Below are 18644 nucleotides of genomic sequence, written 5' to 3' on the forward strand. Positions count from 1 at the left end.
AGTTATCATGATTATATCTGTATTTATGACTATTTGATGTTTAGCTCCATCATTACACTGTAAACCCCATGAAGTCAGGGTCTGTGATTTACCTCCGATTTTGACATAATATATGGCATATAGTAAATGTTCATTAAGAATATTAATTGAATGGATAAATGAATTAATGAATTTTTTCCAAATATTTTATAGCTGCAAGTGAAGATTTTCTTTTTATACTAGAATTTAAAAATAACTCAAATCTGTTTCTGTCAATGTTTACTTATGATATATTCCTTTTATCATTTCTTTGTTTTTGGTCTTGTTAGGCAACAACAGACAAAGTCAATGTGTGAAGCAAATTACTCTGAGGTGTCTGAATTTGTGTTCCTGGGACTTTCCACCTTTAGACCAATGCAGCATTTCCTCCTTACTTTCTCTACAGTGTTTCATGTAACAATTGTTCTGGGAAACCTCCTGGTTGTGTTTACAGTGACTTTTGACCCTCGTTTGCATTCCCCTATGTACTTCCTGTTAGCCAACCTCTCATTTATTGATTTGGTTCTTTCTACATTAACGGTTCCTAAGATGATCTCTGACCTGTACTCTGGGCAAAACACTATATCATTCCAGGGATGTGTGATCCAGATTTTTGTACTTCATGTCCTGGGTGGATCTGAGATGGTGCTGCTCACAGCCATGGCCTTGGACTGTTATGTGGCCATATGTAAGCCCCTCCACTACCTGACCGTCATGAGTCCATGCATGTGCATTTGGCTTCTGGTTGGTGCTTGGCTTATTGGTCTCACTCACTCAGTGACCCAGCTAGCATTTGTTGTCCATTTGCATTTTTGTGGCCTTAATGAGATAGACAGCTTTTACTGTGATTTACCTCAGTTTATCAAACTTGCCTGCACAGGCACCTACAAACTGAAGTTCATGGTTACTGCCAACAGTGGGTTCATTTCTATGGGAACCTACTTCTTGCTGATTTTCTCTTACATCTTCATCCTGGCCACTGTATGGAAACAGTCTTCAGGTGGCTTGTCCAAGGCCCTCTCTTCTTTGTCAGCTCACATCACTGTGGTGATTTTGTTTTTTGGACCTTGCATCTTTGTCTATGTGTGGCCCTTTCCCACAGTGACAGTGGATAAGTTTCTTGCCAGTTTGGACTTCATGATTACACCCATCCTAAATCCTGTCATCTACACATTGAGGAACAAGGACATGAAGATGGCAAGGAGGAGACTGAACAGTCAACTCTTGAGTTGGAGGAAGATCTCCTAAATAATCCACTAGAGCATAAGTGATACCTTCTGTACTGTTAACACAACATTTAAAAGTTTATACTATATTGGGAAAATTCATCAACCGAAATTCAGAAGCTCAAAAAAACATGCATTGTTTATTCCATGCCAATGAGCACTGATCTTATGTAATTATTTGTCTAATTGTTTTATATAGCTATAAGATTTTAAAATACAGCAAACACATTTTTTGTGTGGCCTGCATTATGATTAGTTGATAGATCATCCTAAAGATTTTTATGGATTCCAAGCTATAGAGCTGTATTTGCATTGCTACTGGTTGATGCTAGTATTTTACTCTGTCATTTAGTTGAAAACTATTCTAAAGGGAATGACTGGTTCTTATCATAATTATTGATTTTTTTAATATTCTTTTTTTTATTGTGCTTTAGGTGAAAGTTTACAGCTCAAGTTAATTTCTCATTCAAAAATTTGCACACATATTGTTTTGTGACATTGGTTGCAATCCGTAAAATGTGACAGCACGATACCCCTTTCCACTGGATTCTCTGTGTCCATTTGTCCAGTTTCTGTGTCTTCCTGCCTTCTCATCCTGTTTTTGGGCAGGACCTGCCCATTTGGTCTCATATGTTTGACTGATCTAAGAAACAGGTTCCTCACATGTGCTTTTTTTTTTTCATAAGCCTCTGTAATCTTTATCTAAAAAGTGGGTTTGGGGAATGCTTTCAGTTCTAGGTTAGCAGAGCAGTGGGGGGCCATAGTTTCAGGGTTCCTCCAGGCTCTGTCAGACCAGTAAGTCTGGTCTTTTTATGTGAATTTGAATTCTGTTTTACCTTTTTCTCCTGCTCTGTTTGGGACCCTGTTGTGATCCCAGTCAGAGTGGTCATTGGTGGTAGCCGGGCAACAACCTGTTCTTCTGGTCTTAGGCTGGTGGAGTCGCTGGTTCATGTGGTCCTTTAACTCCTTTGGGCTAGCATTTTCCTTGTGTCTTTGGTTTTTTTCATTTTTCTTTGTCCCGGGTGGGATGTGACAAATGGGTGTATCTTAGATGGCCGCTTGCAAGCTTTTTTTTTTTTTTTTTTTAAATAATTTTTATTGTGCTTTAAGTGAAAGTTTACAAATGAAGTCAGTCTGTCACATATAAGCTTATATACACCTTACTCCATACTTCCACTTACTCCCTCCTAATGAGTCAGCCCACTCCCTCCTTCCAGTCTCTCCTTTCCTGATGGCTTTGCGAGTTTCTAACCCTCTCTACCCTCCCATCTCCCCTCCAGACAGGAGATGCCAACACAGTCTCAAGCGTCCACCTGGTACAAGTAGCTCACTCTTCATCAGTATCTCTCCAACCCATTGTCCAGTTCCTTCCATGACTGATGAGCTGTCTTCGGGGATGGTTCTTGTCCTGGGCCAACAGAAGGTTTGGGGACCATGACCACTGAGATTCTTCTAGTCTCAGTCAGACCATTAAGTCTGGTCTTTTTATGAGAATTTGGGGTCTGCATCCCACTGTTCTCCTGCTCCCTCAGGGGTTCTCTGTTGTGCTCCCTGTCAGGGCAGTCATCGGTTGTGGCCAGGCACCATCTAGTTCTTCTGGTCTCAGGACGATGTAGTCTCTGGTTCATGTGGCCCTTTCTGTCTCTTGAGCTCATAGTTATCATGTGACCTTGGTGTTCTTCATTTTCCTTTGATCCAGGTGGGTTGAGACCAATTGATGCATCTTAGATGGCTGCTTGTTAGCATTTAAGACCGCAGACGCCACACTTCAAAGTGGGATGCAGAATGTTTTCATAATAGAATTATTTTGCCAATTGACTTAGAAGTCCCCTTAAGCCATAGTCCCCAAACCCCTGCCCTTGCTTCACTGACCTCCAAAGCATTCAGTTTATCCTGGAAACTTCTTTACTTTTGGTCAAGTCCAGCTGAGCCGACCTTCCATGTATTGAGTATTGTCCTTCCCTTCACCTAAAGTAGTTCTTATCTACTAACTAATCAGTAAATAACCCTCTCCCACCCTCCCTCCCGCCCCTCCTCGTAACCACAAAAGTATGTGTTCTTCTCAGTTTATACTATTTCTCAAGATCTTATAATAGTGGTCTTATACAATATTTGTCCTTTTGCCTCTGACTAATTTCACTCAGCATAATGCCTCCAGGTTCCTCCACGTTATGAAATGTTTCACAGATTCATCACTGTTCTTTATCGATGCGTAGTATTCCATTGTAGGAATATACCATAATTTATTTAACCATTCATCCGTCGATGGACACCTTGGTTGCTTCCAGCTTTTTGCTATTGTAAACAGAGCTGCAATAAACATGGGTGTGCATGTATCTGTTCATGTAAAGGCTCTTATATCTCTAGGGTATATTCCGAGGAGTGGGATTTCTGGGTTGTACGGTAGTTCTATTTCTAACTTTTTAAGAAAATGCCAGGTAGATTTCCAAAGTGGTTGTACCATTTTACATTCCCACCAGCAGTGTATAAGAGTTCCAATCTCTCCGCAGCCTCTCCAACATTTATTATTTTGTGTTTTTTGGATTAATGCCAGCCTTGTTGGAGTGAGATGGAATCTCATTGTAGTTTTAATTTGCATTTCTCTAACGCTCACAAGCTTTTAAGACCACAGACGCTACTCACCAAAATGGGATGTAGAACATTTTCTTCATAAATTATGTTATGCCAATTGACCTAGATGTCCCCCCAGATTATGGTCCCCAGGCCCTAGTCCCGCTACTTGGTCCCCCAAAGTGTTTGGATGCGTCTAGGAAATCTGTATGCTTTTGCTTTGGTCCTGTTGTCCTGACTTCCCCTATATTGTGTGTTGTCTTTCCCTTTGCTGAAGTTGACACTTGTCTACTATTTAGTTAATGATTTCCCCTCCCTCTCCCTGCATACCCTCATAACCATCAAAGAATGCTTTTTTTGTGTGTGTAAGTCTTTTCATGAGGTCTTATAATAGTGGTCTCATATGATATTTGTCCTTCTGTAACTGACTTATTTTACTCAGCATAACGACCCCCAGATTCATCCATGTTGTGAGATATTTGGTGGATTCATCATTGTTGTTTATCATTGTATAGTTTTCCATCGTGTGTGTGTGTGTACCATAATTTGTTTCTCCATTAATCTGTTGATGGGCATTTAGATTGTTTCCATCTTTTTGCTCTCGTGAATAGTGCTGCAGTGAACATGGGTGCACATCTGTCTATTTGTGTGATGGCTCTTATTTCTCTAGGGTATATTTCTAGGTGTAGGATTACTGGGTCATATGGTATCTCTATTTCTAGCTTTTTAAGGAAGCATAATATTGTATTACAAAGTGGTTGTACCATTTTACATTCCCACCAGCAGTGCATAAGAGTTCTAATCTCCCCACAACCTCTCCAACATTTTTTATTTTGTGTTTTTTGGATTAGTGCCTGTATTGTGGAAATGAAGTGAGTTCTCAATGTTGTTTTGATGTGCATTTCTCTAATGGCTAATGATCACGAGCATTTCCTCATGTGTCTTTTAGCCACCCGAACGTCTTCTTCGGTGAAGTGTCTGTTCATTTACTTTGCTCTTTTTTAGTTGGATTATTTTGTTGTTGAGGTGTTGCAGTATTTTGTAGATTTTGGAGATTAGACCCTCATCCCAGTCTGTACCCAAACCTATCCCAGCCTGTAGGTTCTTTTTTTAATGTTTCGATGAAGTCTTTGGATGAGCATAAGTGTTTGATTTTTAGGAGCTCCCAGTTATCTAGTTTCTGTTCTGGTGTTTGTGCCTTGTCAGTTATGCTTCGTATACTACTTATGCCATGTAGTAGGGCCCCTAGCGTTGTCCCTATTTTTTCATCCATAATATTTGTCTTTTTGGATTTTATATTTAGGTCTTTGGTCCATTTTGAGTTAGTTTTTGTGTATGATGTGAGTAATGGGTCCTGTTTCATTTTTTACAGATGGTTATACAGTTATACTAGCACCATTTGTTAAGGAGACTGTCTATTCCTCATTTAACAGACTTTGGAACTTTGTCAAATACCAGCTGCCATAGGTGGATGAGTTTATGTCTGAGTTTTCAGTTCTGTTGCATTAGTCTATGAGTATGTTGTACCAATACCAGCCTGTTCTAAGTACCATGGTTGTATAATAGTTTCTAAAACAGGTAGTGTGAAGCCTCCTAATTTGTTCTTCATCTTAAGTAATGTTTTACTTATCCATGGCCTCTTCCCTTTCCATATAAATTTGGTGATTTGTTTCTCCACCTGGTTATAAAATGCAGTTGGAATTTGGATCATGACTGCATTGTATCCATAGATTACTCTCGGTAGAATTGATATTTTCACAATGTTGAGTCTTCCTATCCTTGAGCATGATATGTTTTTTCAGTTATGTAGGTCTCTTTTGGTTTCTTACAGTAGTGTTTTGTAGCTTTCTTTGTATAGGTCTTTTACATCTCTGGTTAGATTTATTTATACTTTATCTTCTTGCAGGCTATCGTATATCATACTGATTTGGTGATTTCCTTTTTGAAGTTCTCTTTGTTGTGTAGAGAAATCCTACTGACTTTTGTATGTTGATCTTGTATCCTTCTACTTTGCTGAAGAAATCTTCTATCAGCTGCAGTATCTTTCTTGGGGATTATTTGGAGTTTTCTGGGTATAAGATCATATCATCTGTGAATAGGGACAATTTTTTCTTTTCCTTACCAATTTGGATGCCCTTTAATTCTTTTTCTTGCATTGTTACTCTAGCTAGAACCTTTGTCACAATGTTGAATAAGAGTGGTAATAAAGGGCATCCTTCCCTGGTTCCTTTTCTCAATGGGAAAGCTTTCAGTCTCTCTCTGTTTGGAACGAAGTTGGCTGTTGGCTTTGTGTAAATGTCCTTTATTATGTTGAGAACTTCCCTTCTACTTTCTGAGAGTTTTTATCAGGAATAGGTGTTGGACTTTGTAGAATCCCTTTTCTGCATAGATTGATGAGATCCTGTGATTCTTTTGTTTTCTTTGTGTGGTGAATTATGTTGATTGATATTCTAATGTTGAACCATCCCTGAGTACCTGGTATGAATCCTACTTGGTCATGATGTATTGTTTTTTTGATATGCTGATGAATTCTATTGGCTAGAATTTTGTTGAGGATTTTTACTTCCATGTTCATGAAGGATATTGGCCTGTAATATTCATTTTTTGTGGTGTCTTTGCGTGACTTAGGTATCGGGTTATGCTGGCTTCATAGAATGTGTTCAGGAGTATTCCTTTTTTTTTCTGTGCTCTGAGATAACTTCAGTAGTATTGGTGTTAGCTATTCTCTGTAAATTTGGTAGAATTCTCCAATGAAGTAGTCCGGGCCAGGGATTTTTTGGTTGTGGTTGTTGTTGGGAGTTTTTTTTTACTGCCTCTTTTTTTTCAACCTCTTCTTTAGTTATGGGTTTGTTTAGTTTTTTTTTTTTTTAGTTTTTCTACCTCAGTTTGTGTTAGTTTAGGTAGGTAGAGTGTTTCTAGAAATGTCCACTTCTAGATTTTCAAATTTGTTAGAATACAATTTTTCATAGTATTCTGTTATAAAACACCCATTGCCATTGAGTCGATTCGGACTCATAGCGACCCTGTAGGACACAGTAGAACTGCCCCACAAGGTTTCCAAGGAGTGCCTGGTGGATTCGAATTGCTGACATTTTGGTTAGCAGCTGTAACTCTTAACCACTACACCACCAGAGTTTCCAGTGTTCTGTTATGGTCCTTTTTATTTCAGTTGGGTATGTTGTAATATCACCTATCTCATTTCTTATTGGGGTTATTTGCTTCCTCTCCTGTTTTTCTTTTTTCAGTTTGGCCAGGGGTTTGTGAATTTTTTGATCTTTTTGAAGACCAACTTTTGGTCTTGTTAATTCTTTTAGTTGTTTTTCTATTCTCTATTTCTGCTCTCATTTTTATTATTTCCTTTCTTCTGGTGACTTTGGGCTTCTTTTGGTGCCCTCTTTCTATTTGTTGCAGCTGTAAGGTTAATATTTTGAATTTGGTCTTCTTCTGTTTTGATGTGTGCATTTATTGCTATAAATTTACCTCTGAGCGCTGCTTTTGCTATGTTCCAAAGGTTTTGGTAAGATGTGTTTTCATTCTCATTTGATTCTATGAATTTCTTTTTCCATCCTTGATTTTTTTTATAAGGCAACAGTTTTTAAGCAAGGTATTATTCAGTTTCCAAATATTTGATTTTTTTTTCCTTGCTGTTTCTGTTATTGATTTCTATTTTTATGGCATTATGATCAGAGAAGATGCTTTGTATTATTTCAGTGTTTTGAATTATGTTAAGGTTTGTTTTGTGGCCTAAAATGTGTTGTATTCCATAGAATGTACCATATGACTTGGAAAAGAATGTTTACTAGGCTTCTGTTGGGTGCAGTGTTCTGTGTATGTCTGTGAGGTCAAGTTGTTTCATTGTGACATTTAGATCTTCTGTATTGTTATTGAGTTTCTTTCTGGATGTTCTATATTTCATCGAAAGTGATGTGCTGAAGTTTTCTCTTATTATTTTTGAGCAGCCCATTTCTCTTGTCAATGCTGTTAGAGTTTGTTTTATGTATTTTGGAGCCCTATCTTTTGGTGTGCTTGTATTTATTATGGTTATATCATCCTGGTGCATTGACCCTTTAATCATTATATAATGTCCTCTTCATCTTTTTGAAGAACTTTATTTTAGATTCTATTTTATTGGAGTTTAATATTGCCACTCCTGCTCTATTTTGATTATTGTTTGCTTGACATATATTCTTTCCATCTTTGAGTTTTAGTTTGTTTATGTCTTTGTGTCTAAGTTATGTCTCTTGTAGACAGCATGTAAACAGATCATGTTTTTTATTCACTGTGTCACTGTCTCTTTACTGTTGCATCTAGGTCATTTACATTCAGTGTAATTATTGATAGGTATGAGTTTATTGCAGTCATTTCGTGGTTTTTTTTTTTTTTTGTGGTGTTGCCAGATTCTTTCTTCTGCTTAATTTTCTTTGCTGAGTTCTTTTTGTTTATGTATTTTCTTTTCATCTCTTTCATTATTTTTGATTTTGTGTTTGCTGAGTCTATGTTTTTCTTCTTTTCTATTTTGATGGGTAGTTTTGTTGGCTTCCTTTTTCGTTAACTTGAAATTTACCTTAGGTTATCTAAGCTTAAATCAGTCTTGAATTTTTGATATCGCCTTATCTTCTCTCAATTTGGAAGTTCTGTGACTACAAATGTTTATTCCTGCTTTTTTGTTTCAACATTGTCATTTATGAATTGATGTATCTGGTTTCCTGTATTTGGTCTTTTGCATTGATTTGTTTTTATTAATTCCCTATCTGGGTTGATAGCTGGTTGATCTGTCTTGTGTCCTAGTCTTGGATTGTTGTCTGATGTTGTTTGTTCTCTAACCGGAGGACTCCCTTTAATATTTTTTGTAATTTTGGTCAGTTTTTATGAATTTCTTTAATTTCCATTTATCTGGAAAAGATCAAATTTTTCCATCGCATTTGAGAGACAGTTCTGCCGGATATGTAATTCTTGGCTGGCATTTTTTTTCTTTCAAGGCTTTAGATATGTCATCCCATTGCCTTCTTGCCTGCATGGTTTCTAGTGAGTAGTCAGAGTAGTCTTATTGGTTCTCCTTTTTAGGTGACTTTTTGTTTATTCTTAACAGCTCTCAAGATTCTATCTCTGTCCTTGGTGTGGCAAGGTTGATTATGATATGTGCTGGTGGCTTTCTTTTGGGGTCTACCCTGTGTGGAGTTCATTGAGCTTCTTGGGTAGGTATCTTTCATGATATTAGTGAAGTTTTCTGCCAGTAGATCTTCAACAATTCTCTCTGTGTTTTCTGTTATCCCCCCTGTTCTCGTACTCCAGACCTTGTAGTTGTTTCCTCTTGGTAATATCCCACATATTTTGTAGGCTTTCTTCATGTTTTTTTTTTTTCATACATTTTTGATTATTTCCTCAAACAAATTGGTGTCAAGGGATTTATCTTCAATTTCACTAATTCTGACTTTTACTTTCTCAATTCTGCTGCTATGGCCTTCTATCGAGCTGTCCAATTCTGAAATTTTATTGTTAATCTTTTGGGTTTCCAGTTGTTGTCTGTATAGTTTCTAAAAAAAAAATTCCTGTTTATTCTGTCATTGTATTGTTTTCCTGAATTCTTCTATTGTTTTGTCTTTGTGTTCCTTGGCTTGGTTTGAGTTTTGCCTAATTTCGTTCCTGACCTCTTGGAGAGTTCTATATATTATTCTTTTGAATTCATTCTCAGGTAGTTCCATTGCCTTTCCCTCTGGAAAGTTTTCTGGCTCTTTCTTTTGGTCGCTTGCTGGGGCCATCTTGACCTGCTTTATTATGTGATTTGATATTGACTGTTGTCTCTGAGGCATCAATAACCCATTGCCATTGAGTTGATTCTGACTTATAGTGACCATGTAGCTCAAAGTAGAACCACCTCATAGAGTTTCCAAAGAGTGCCTGGTGGATTTGAACTCCTGACTTTTTGGTTAGCAGCCAGAGCACTTAACCACTACTCTTTTTATGGTTTCCAAGGCATCAATAAGTTATTAGATTATACTTATTGTGTATTTGCTCACCGCCTCCTGTATTTTTGTTTTGTTTTGATATGCTCAAGTAGGCTGGGCTCATGAGCTACTTTGGTTGTTGGCATTTTTGAAGCTGTCGTGCTCTGTCTCCAGGTGATTAGAGCAGCTACGGGGTGTGTGAGTTCAGGAGTCTGCTCACTTGTCTTGTGGGGTAGTTATTCAACCCACAGGTGTTCAGGTCATCAGTCAGTGAGTAGGTTGCAGACTCTTACCTCCAGTCCTAGGTGGGCAGGGCTGCATGGGGGTGTTTAGAGCAGGCACAGGTCTCTGACTACAGAAGGGGGCTATGTGTGCAGCAAGGCAGGGAACTGACAGCTTCTCCCCAGTGCCTAGATGGTGGGTTTGTCCCTGTCCCCTAGAGCACATAGTGGGAGGGTAGTACAGCTAGTCCTTGAGCACCAGCTCTGTTGGCTGGAGGGACTGGGAGAACCCACTAATTCTCAGGGTTTTTTTGTGGGTGGCTAGATGGAGTGAATGGTACCACTGGCCCTCAAGTCCCCAGTTTGGGTGGGTGAGGCCCCTGTTTAGGGGGTGGGAAAGTATTGAATATCAGGAATCTGCAGTTCCCCTTTGGTTGCTGCAGGTGAAAAAGGGAGTCCAGTATATGCCCTGCTGCTTTATGTTAATGAGGTGTGCAGTGTTGAATGGGTCCACAAGGACTGGGCATGGACTCTTTACACCAGTGGCTGAGTAAAGGGGCAGGGCCTCCCGACCAGCCCTGAGTTTCCAGCTTAGGGGTCATGGTGTTATTGAATGCCACAGTGCTGGTTATGGAGAGGAACAGGATGGGGGGCTGGTGAGGGAAAGGAAGTGCTTCTTTTCTTTGAAGCTCTAGGAGGAGTCTGGGGTCGTTCCTACTTGGTTCTCAAGATGCATGCAGATTTGCTGCTGTTTGGCTGCACCCTATGTGGTGAGCCTAGGCTTTGGATGTGCTACTTGCCTCAGCCCAAGTGCTCTGTGCAGACTTAGCTAGCAGGGTGCTGGAGATCCCAAGATCTGTACTTCCTTGTTTCTGCTGCTTTTGAATTGGCTCTCCTTCCGCCTGCCTCTTAATCAAAATCTTCATCATTGTCTTTGATGATTATGGTTACTAGACTGTTATATGTATTTGATTCACTTGTTTTTTTGAGTCTTTGTTGTAAGAGGATGACAGGAAGCATCTGACCATTCCACCATCTTGGCCTCACCTCACTGAGTTTTTTAATGAAACTTAACCAGCTTCTATATGCCCCCCCATGGGTTGTGACATGACTCCCTGGAATATATAGCCTTGATTTATTCTTTTTCCCTGGGGATTAGCACAACAGTAATGCTTTCACTTGATTCTCAAAAGAGATATATGGGAGTAAATATGAATGAAGGTAGAATGCAGCTCCACGTAATTTTATGAAGTGGAATTTATTTTTTTCAGGATGAAATAACTATGTGTTTCATGTCAGTGGATGACACTCACTGTGTGTATCGTTCCACTTATAAACACTAACTTGTTAAATTTTCAAATATAATAATCCTTTCATACACAAGAAGTCTCAAAAATGTGCGTGTGTGCGCACACTTGTGGGTTTAGATAAGTTTACACAATTTTGTGCACATTTAGTCATCTAGGGAACTTAACTGAAAGAAACTTCATTCTCAATTAAAATGGTAAGACTCATATTTGATTTACCTTTATTTAAGATAATTTAGTCTTGGACATTTCTGGGTTTCCAACTATAGTTAATGAGGCAGTTTTTCTATTTAATACATATTCCAATTAAATTATCTCAAAACTTAATTGAATTTCTATTAATATAACTATTATTTCAATAAAATTATTCAAAATAGTGATGGAACATCTAGTAATTTCAACATACATTATGAATATTTTTTAAAAAATTGTACAGAAAACAAATTGAACTTATTCTGAGATGTAATTTATATATGTTTTACACTAAAAGCTTCATTATCGTGATTGTTGTCTATAAGTTCTATTTGGAGCTGACACACTGAGTCCTGAGTCTACTAATGGCTGCTTTCATCTCCTGATTCCTTAAAGTATAAATAATGGGGTTCAGTAAGGGTGTGATGACTGAATAAAATACTGAAAGAAATTTATCCACTGATAAGTTACTAAATGGCCAAGCATAAATGAAGATACATGGCCCAAAGAACAGAGTGACTACAGTGATATGAGCAGACAGTGTGGACAGAGCCTTGGAGAGTCCACCAGGAGACTGGCGTTGGACAGTCACCAGAATGACAGTGTAGGAAATAATCAAGAGGACAAAGCAGATGAAAGACAACAGTCCACTGTCAGCAATTACCAGTAACTCCAGAACATAGGTCTCAGTACAGGCAAGTTTTAGAACTAGAGGAAGGTCACAAAAAATATTGTCCACCACATTGGGGCCGCAGAAAGGTAAGGCGATGGTAAAAACCATCTGGCTCATAGTGTGCACAAAACCAACACCCCAGGACAGCAGCACAGAACCCACAAGTACCCGGCCGTTCATGATGGTTGTGTAGTGAAGAGGCTTGCATATTGCAATGTACCGATCAACAGCCATAACTATGAGAAGAGTCATCTCACTGCCTCCTAAGAAGTGGAGGAGGAACATTTGAACCATGCAGCCACACAAAGAAATTGTTTTCTTCTCTCTGAGGAAATCTGTGACCATCTTAGGGGTTGAGATTGTTGAAAAAGTCATATCAAGAAAGGAGAGATTTCCAAGGAGGAAATACATAGGTGTAGAGTGCAGGTGAAAGTCAAAGATTACAGTGACTACAATGAGAAGGTTTCCTGCCACAATTGCTCCATAGCTCAACAAAAATATGAAAAAAAATAAAATTTCAATTTCCCAAATGCTGGTGAGTCCTAATAAAACAAACTCAGATATCATCGAGGTATTTCTTATATCCATCTAGTCTACATAGGAGTTTTCAGAATATATTTAAAATAGAGATAGTCAGGAAGAAGTCATCAAATAACCTGTCTTGGTCATCTAGTGCTGTTATAACAGAAATACCACAAGTGAATGACTTTAACAAAGAGACATTTATTCTCTCACAGTCTAGTAGGCTACAAGTCCAAATTCAGGGCATAATCTCCTGGGGATGGTTTCTCTCTCTGTTGGCTCTAGGGGAAGATTCCTTGTCCTCAATCTTCCCCTGTTTGAAGAGCTTCTCAGGCACAGGGGCCCCAGGTCCAAAGGACATGCTCTGCTCCCTGTGTTCTTTCTTGGTGGTATGAGGTCCTCAAATCTTGGCTTGCTTCCCTTTCCTGTTGTTGAGAGATAAAAGGTGGTGCAGGTCACACCCCAGGGAAACTCCTTTTACGTTAGATCAGGGAAGTGACCTGGTAAGGATGTTACAATACCACCCTAATCCTTATTAAGATAAAATTACAATCACAGAATGGAGGAAAACCACAGAATACTGGGAATCATGGCCTAATAAAGGTGATACATACATTTTTGGGGGGACATAATTCAATCCATGACATAGCCTGTTATAGTTTTGAAGGTGTGGACATGATGCAGAAAGTGTATAGTTGATTCCTATAGAAAGAGAGAACGTAGATATTTCTTGAAAAATACATTTTAATTGATTAATGCAAACAATATTCACATCACATTTTTTAAAGCCAGAAAGATGCAAATGATGAAAAATGTATTATGAAATTCTTTAAATTTAACTTGATTATGACTTTACATGAATTTATGACCCCTGAATTCAATGGATCAATGAGTAAAATAAGTCAAGTGACAACTAGTCAAATGAATTCATTGATGTGGATAAGAACATAGTCATTTAGCTTTTTGGTACATAGTATTCAATAGTTTACCCCTCACCCTCACTACAATTGGAAATATTCAAATATGTGCATATGAGTTGAATTGTATACCTAACTCAGCAAACTACTTGATGGTACTTTCTTCTAGCACTTTCATTCCCGAAAGATACGCCAATGATTCATTTACTCCTGAAGGGTTAAACCAGCTACAGTCTATAATATGTTTTTAATTCCCCCCTCCCAAATTATAATAATAAGATAAAATAAACTTCTTAGAGCATTTCTGGATAGGAACATTCATGTTTCTAAGTGTCCAGTTTGTTTGTGATTCATGCTGTATATCTCATACTTTAGTTCCTGAACAAAACTGCCCTTTGCCTATTTTTCTGAATTTAGAGCTATTGGTCTCCCATTTGGAGTTCGTTATTTCTTGTCCTTCTACACTCTCTGCATTTATAAAGTCTGACCAACCATCATAACTTTCATCCCAGGCAAGCAGTGTTTGTGTTTCCTTGGTTCCAGAATTCTTACCTTCTTTCACTTAATGCTTTTCTTTGACATTTGATACTGTGTGCATGCTAACTCTAGACTATTCTCCTGGTTCTCACACTCTTGACATTTGCACTCTACATTTTTTCCTAGATTGAGCTGCTACTGTTGGTGCACTTCTATCTTACTTTTCAAGTCTTGATTTAGATCTTTTGGTTCCAGTTTTGGAATCTCTTGATTCCAACTTGACTTAAGTTTCCAGGTCCTAGCATTCTTTTTTTTTTTTGTCTTTCTTCTTCATCTTTTAATTGTTACTGATATAATACAAACGCGCGCGCACACACACACACACGCATACTTATAACATGTTTTATTTCTAGGGCACCAGAATAAAAAAAAATTTTTTTTTTTTAGATTGTGGAAAACTAGCCTGATTTTCAATTATTTGCCATAACAATCATAACAGTACTTCAAATATTCAGAAGATATTGTTTAGCTGAAATATTAGAATTTCTTAAGAAACTGAGTTAAAGTCAAGGTTTAAATTCTAGTCCTGACCTCTATATTTACTAGGGAACTATAGCCAACTCTTTTAAGCATTGATTTACTTTTCTGTAAAAATAAAATAATTACTCTTCAACCTCACAGAATGTTATAAGGCTTTATAGGGTAACGCATGTGGATACATTTGTATATTTCATTGTGCATATGTATGTACTATGCACATGCCTTTACAATAATTCTGTCCTTTAACATTATCTCATTTTTTAATAATTATGAAAATGTCCAGACTAACAGGATTAACAAAGAATTTTACTCCGGAAGACTGGTAAGAAGAATTGGTGTTAATGAAAGCATTTTGCTCTATTAAATATAATTATATAATCACCTAGTTTTCTTCTTTACAAAGACTTATTGTCATCATCATTGATATACTTATTTACGTAGTAAATTGAGTCTACATACTAGTTGTGAATTTGTTTTCAAAACTATACAGTCCTCAATCTCAAAATATTAACAGGTGAAAATCTTGAGGAAATTCATGAAAGCAATTCCATAGTTTAAAATTATAAAATTTGAAAATTAAAAACAGAAAAGGGTATTTATTATTTTAGAATTTTTACAAGCATATGTATTTAAAAATTCCAGCTAAGTCTACATATGCATAGATTTAAATTCGTTTTGATAGATGAAGTCGTTCAGTATGAGTTAACAGCTGAAAAAGATATTTTAACTAAGACACAAATAAAAATGATGTTAAGTAAGAAAAAGAAGTCTTCCCAATTTAAGCCACAGCTTAACCTCAAATGGAAAATCAAATATTTAATAGTCTATACTTTACTAACAATAAATGACCATGAACTAAAAAAAAAAAAAAAAAAAGGAAGAAGAATGGAATCAATAGGTTCAAGTAGGGCTTGGTTTCCCTAGCAAAAACTGCATCTGAGAAGGGGATGAATATATTGTGATTTATTAATGTATTGTGATTACGTAGGCTCTTTTAATGCCACATATGTGACTAAAAGATGAAATTTACTCAAATCCTTTCAACTGTGGTGGCTCGCTTGGGGGCAAGAGAGAAACTGCATATAGGGTGTTCAGTGCTATATATCTATTTTCAATGATAGAGTCATTTCCATCCATTTCCACTAAAGTGTTTAAATAGCACGTGTAGCTTACATTTTTAAATATATATTTTTGATGAGAATAAGAGCCACATCATTTCTAGTCATCATAAGTGTTTGTTATGTTTTCTTTTCATGAATTTGTAAATCTATGTATGGACTAGTTAATCCACAGATAACATTCACATATTATCAAAGAAAAATTTTAGGAAACAAAAAATCAGATTAGCTGTCAAAACAATCAGTGTAACCATTTTCCTAATTAAAATAATATACATGTAACATTTAATAGGCAAAACCTAAATATTATTTTCTTTGTTTTCTATCATATTTTTTTATAATTTTTATTGTGCTTTAAGTGAAAGTTTACAAATCAAGTCAGCCTCTCACACAAAAACCCATATACACCTTGCTACACACTCCCAGTTACTCTCCCCTTAATGAGGCAGCCCACTCTCTCCCTCCACTCTCTCTTTTCGTGTCCATTTTTCCAGCTTCTAAACCTCTCATCTCCCCTCCAGGCAGGAGATGCCAACGTAGTCTTAAGTGTCCACCTGATCCAAGAAGCTCACTCCTCACCAGCATCCCTCTCCAACCCATTGTCCAGTCCAATCCATGTCTGAAGAGTTGGCTTTGGGAATGGTTCCTGTCCTGGGCCAACAGAAGGTCTGGGGCCCATGACCACTGGGGTCCTTCTAGTCTCAGTGAGACCATTAAGTCTGGTCTTATGAGAATTTGGGGTCTCCATCCCACTGCTCTCCTCCTCCCTCAGGGGTTCTCTGCTGGGTTCCCTCTAAAAATATTATTATTTATAATATTAAATAAATATTATTTTTATGAGCACAAAAGGCTTTTTCTCATACATTGAAAAAGCCAAAACTTGTTAAAAGAATTGTTTTATATTAAGTGTAAAAGGGTCATTTGGTTTAGAAAAATAGTGAATAATCTTTGGGTTGCAAAATTATTAGAAAATGAATATATTAGCAGTATAATTAGACAAGTATATTCAAGATCAGGCAGTTTTGTTGCACATAGGGAGCTATGAGTCAGAACCAACTCGATGGCACCTAACAACAACATTGACTGAAAAGTTGTATATCAAGAAAATCAGTGTAGACTCCAGGGGAAAATAAGAAGAAATTGTTTTAAATGTAACACAGTTTTTCAACTGGCATTTCTCACATATTTTCTGAATTAAATATTAAATGCAGGAACATAAAAATGAAATGACTAAACTGCATATTAGAATGTCAATATTTCCCATTTTGTGATCTAAAGTTTTATTATATCAAATTTCAGACCTATCGGCAGATGCTAAACTTAGCCAAGGAAGAAACTAATTTTTTCATAAATATATATCTTCTAAGCTATTTTGTCTTTTTTTTGCCCTGTGGATTAAATGAATCCTTGTTCATATTCCAAAAGCCAAGGTCAAACTATAAAACTGACCCTTCTGAGCAGAATATGAGTGCAGTTTCTTTGTCAGTTGCAGGGTCACTCTTCTGCTTCGTATTGGGACTGGATGCTGTTATCCAGGTACTAGTCGGCCAAGATTACTTTTATACTGTAGCCCTTATGATCAGAACAATATATTTTTCATTCAGCTTTAAGTTTCATGTAAAATGTCTCATCTTAGAGTACACAATTGCTATAGTCTGTAAGCACTGCTGTTTAACCTACCAGCTCTAGCTGAGGAGTGGCCGCTTCATAAATTGCAGACACAGTGAGAGTCTGGTTATATGTGGATTATCTTTTTTACCTCCAGGAATATACATGATAATCATTTTCTTGGTTAAAAAACACAAAAGACAGGAAACACATGCAGAAGATGCTGACTGGTGATCAACCCCCAGAGGGAATTATTAAAAAAAAACTTGTTGGTTTTCCCTTGAGTTTAGAGCAAGGACTTACACTTTCATTATTTAAGTGGATTGTGAATTTGCCACGTTTATAGTCACGTGAATTTTCTCTAGAAATTTCTCAAGAAAGCACTAAGTCTGGTTGGTTGGTGGAGGATGAGCACATTTATAGAAAATGAACCTATCGTAGATAATGTACTTTGGAAAATTATATTCTATTAACTTGATTTCATACAACTGAATATTTATAATTAATTTTGTAATTGAATGCTTTTATTCATACATAATTCCAAAAAGCAGTGTAGACACCAAGTAAGGTTTATAAATGAATTCATAGACTTATTCTTCTTTAATATAGAAAAAATACCCTTTTACTGTATAAGGTAGGAAAGAGAGAACATGCTTTCGCTATCCTTAATGCTCTCATAAGGTTCTTGGAGTTTAACGTGCAATTATTCTGAAGATTTAGAATTTCACTAAGTCCTTTGTTATTACATAAAACATTAAAAGTAAAATATAAAAAGGAGATTATGGAGGTCACTCTAGTGTTAGTTTCTATGGCAAAGCAATATAATTAGCAAGTAATGTACTGACAGTTCGACTCAATGACAATTAACAATAACAACGATAACACTAACAGTTAGCTTAGTAACAATGGGGGGGACATTGGCGGTTCAGTGAATGGATTCTCATCTTCCGTGTCGGAGATGTGGGTTGGATTCCCGGCCAATGCACCTCATGCACAGCCACCACCCATCTGTCAGAGGAGGCTTGGGTGTTTCTATGATGCACAACAAGTTTCGGCAGAGCTTCCAGATTAAGGACTAGGAAGAAAGGCCTGGTGATCTACTTTCAAAAATTAGCCAATGAAAACCCTATGGATCACTATGGTCCTATACCATTGTAACAGCAATTCAGTAACAATAAATGGTATGCTCATGTGCTAGGAATTTTTTTTTTAATTTTTATTGTGTTTTAAGTGAAAGTTTACAAATCAAGTCAGTCTCTCACACAGAAACTTATACACACCTTGCTACATGCTCCCACTTGCTCTCCCC

The 18644-nt window shown here is 37.2% G+C and overlaps 2 protein-coding genes across 2 annotated transcripts; one reads left to right on the forward strand and one right to left on the reverse strand.

Moving 5' to 3' along the window:
* Positions 1 to 327: 327 nt before the first annotated feature.
* Positions 328 to 1316, forward strand: LOC100657184 (olfactory receptor 4F6-like). The gene has a single exon (XM_003418714.3). It carries the CDS (start codon positions 328 to 330, stop codon positions 1264 to 1266), a length of 939 nt encoding a protein of 312 aa, XP_003418762.2. The 3' UTR covers positions 1267 to 1316.
* A 10481-nt stretch (positions 1317 to 11797) lies between these two features.
* LOC135232506 (olfactory receptor 4L1-like) lies at positions 11798 to 12741 on the reverse strand. The gene has a single exon (XM_064291883.1). The coding sequence runs from the start codon at positions 12739 to 12741 to the stop codon at positions 11809 to 11811; it is 933 nt and encodes a 310-aa protein (XP_064147953.1). The 3' UTR covers positions 11798 to 11808.
* Between the last annotated feature and the right edge of the window lie 5903 nt (positions 12742 to 18644).

This window comes from Loxodonta africana, chromosome 10 (genome assembly GCF_030014295.1).
Source record: "Loxodonta africana isolate mLoxAfr1 chromosome 10, mLoxAfr1.hap2, whole genome shotgun sequence".
Classification (NCBI taxonomy): Eukaryota; Metazoa; Chordata; class Mammalia; order Proboscidea; family Elephantidae; genus Loxodonta; species Loxodonta africana.

Coding starts and splice junctions, on each gene's coding strand:
- LOC100657184 (XM_003418714.3), top strand. CDS start 328: ATGTGTGAAGCAAATTACTCTGAGGTGTCTGAATTTGTGTTCCTGGGA.
- LOC135232506 (XM_064291883.1), bottom strand. CDS start 12,741: ATGGATATAAGAAATACCTCGATGATATCTGAGTTTGTTTTATTAGGA.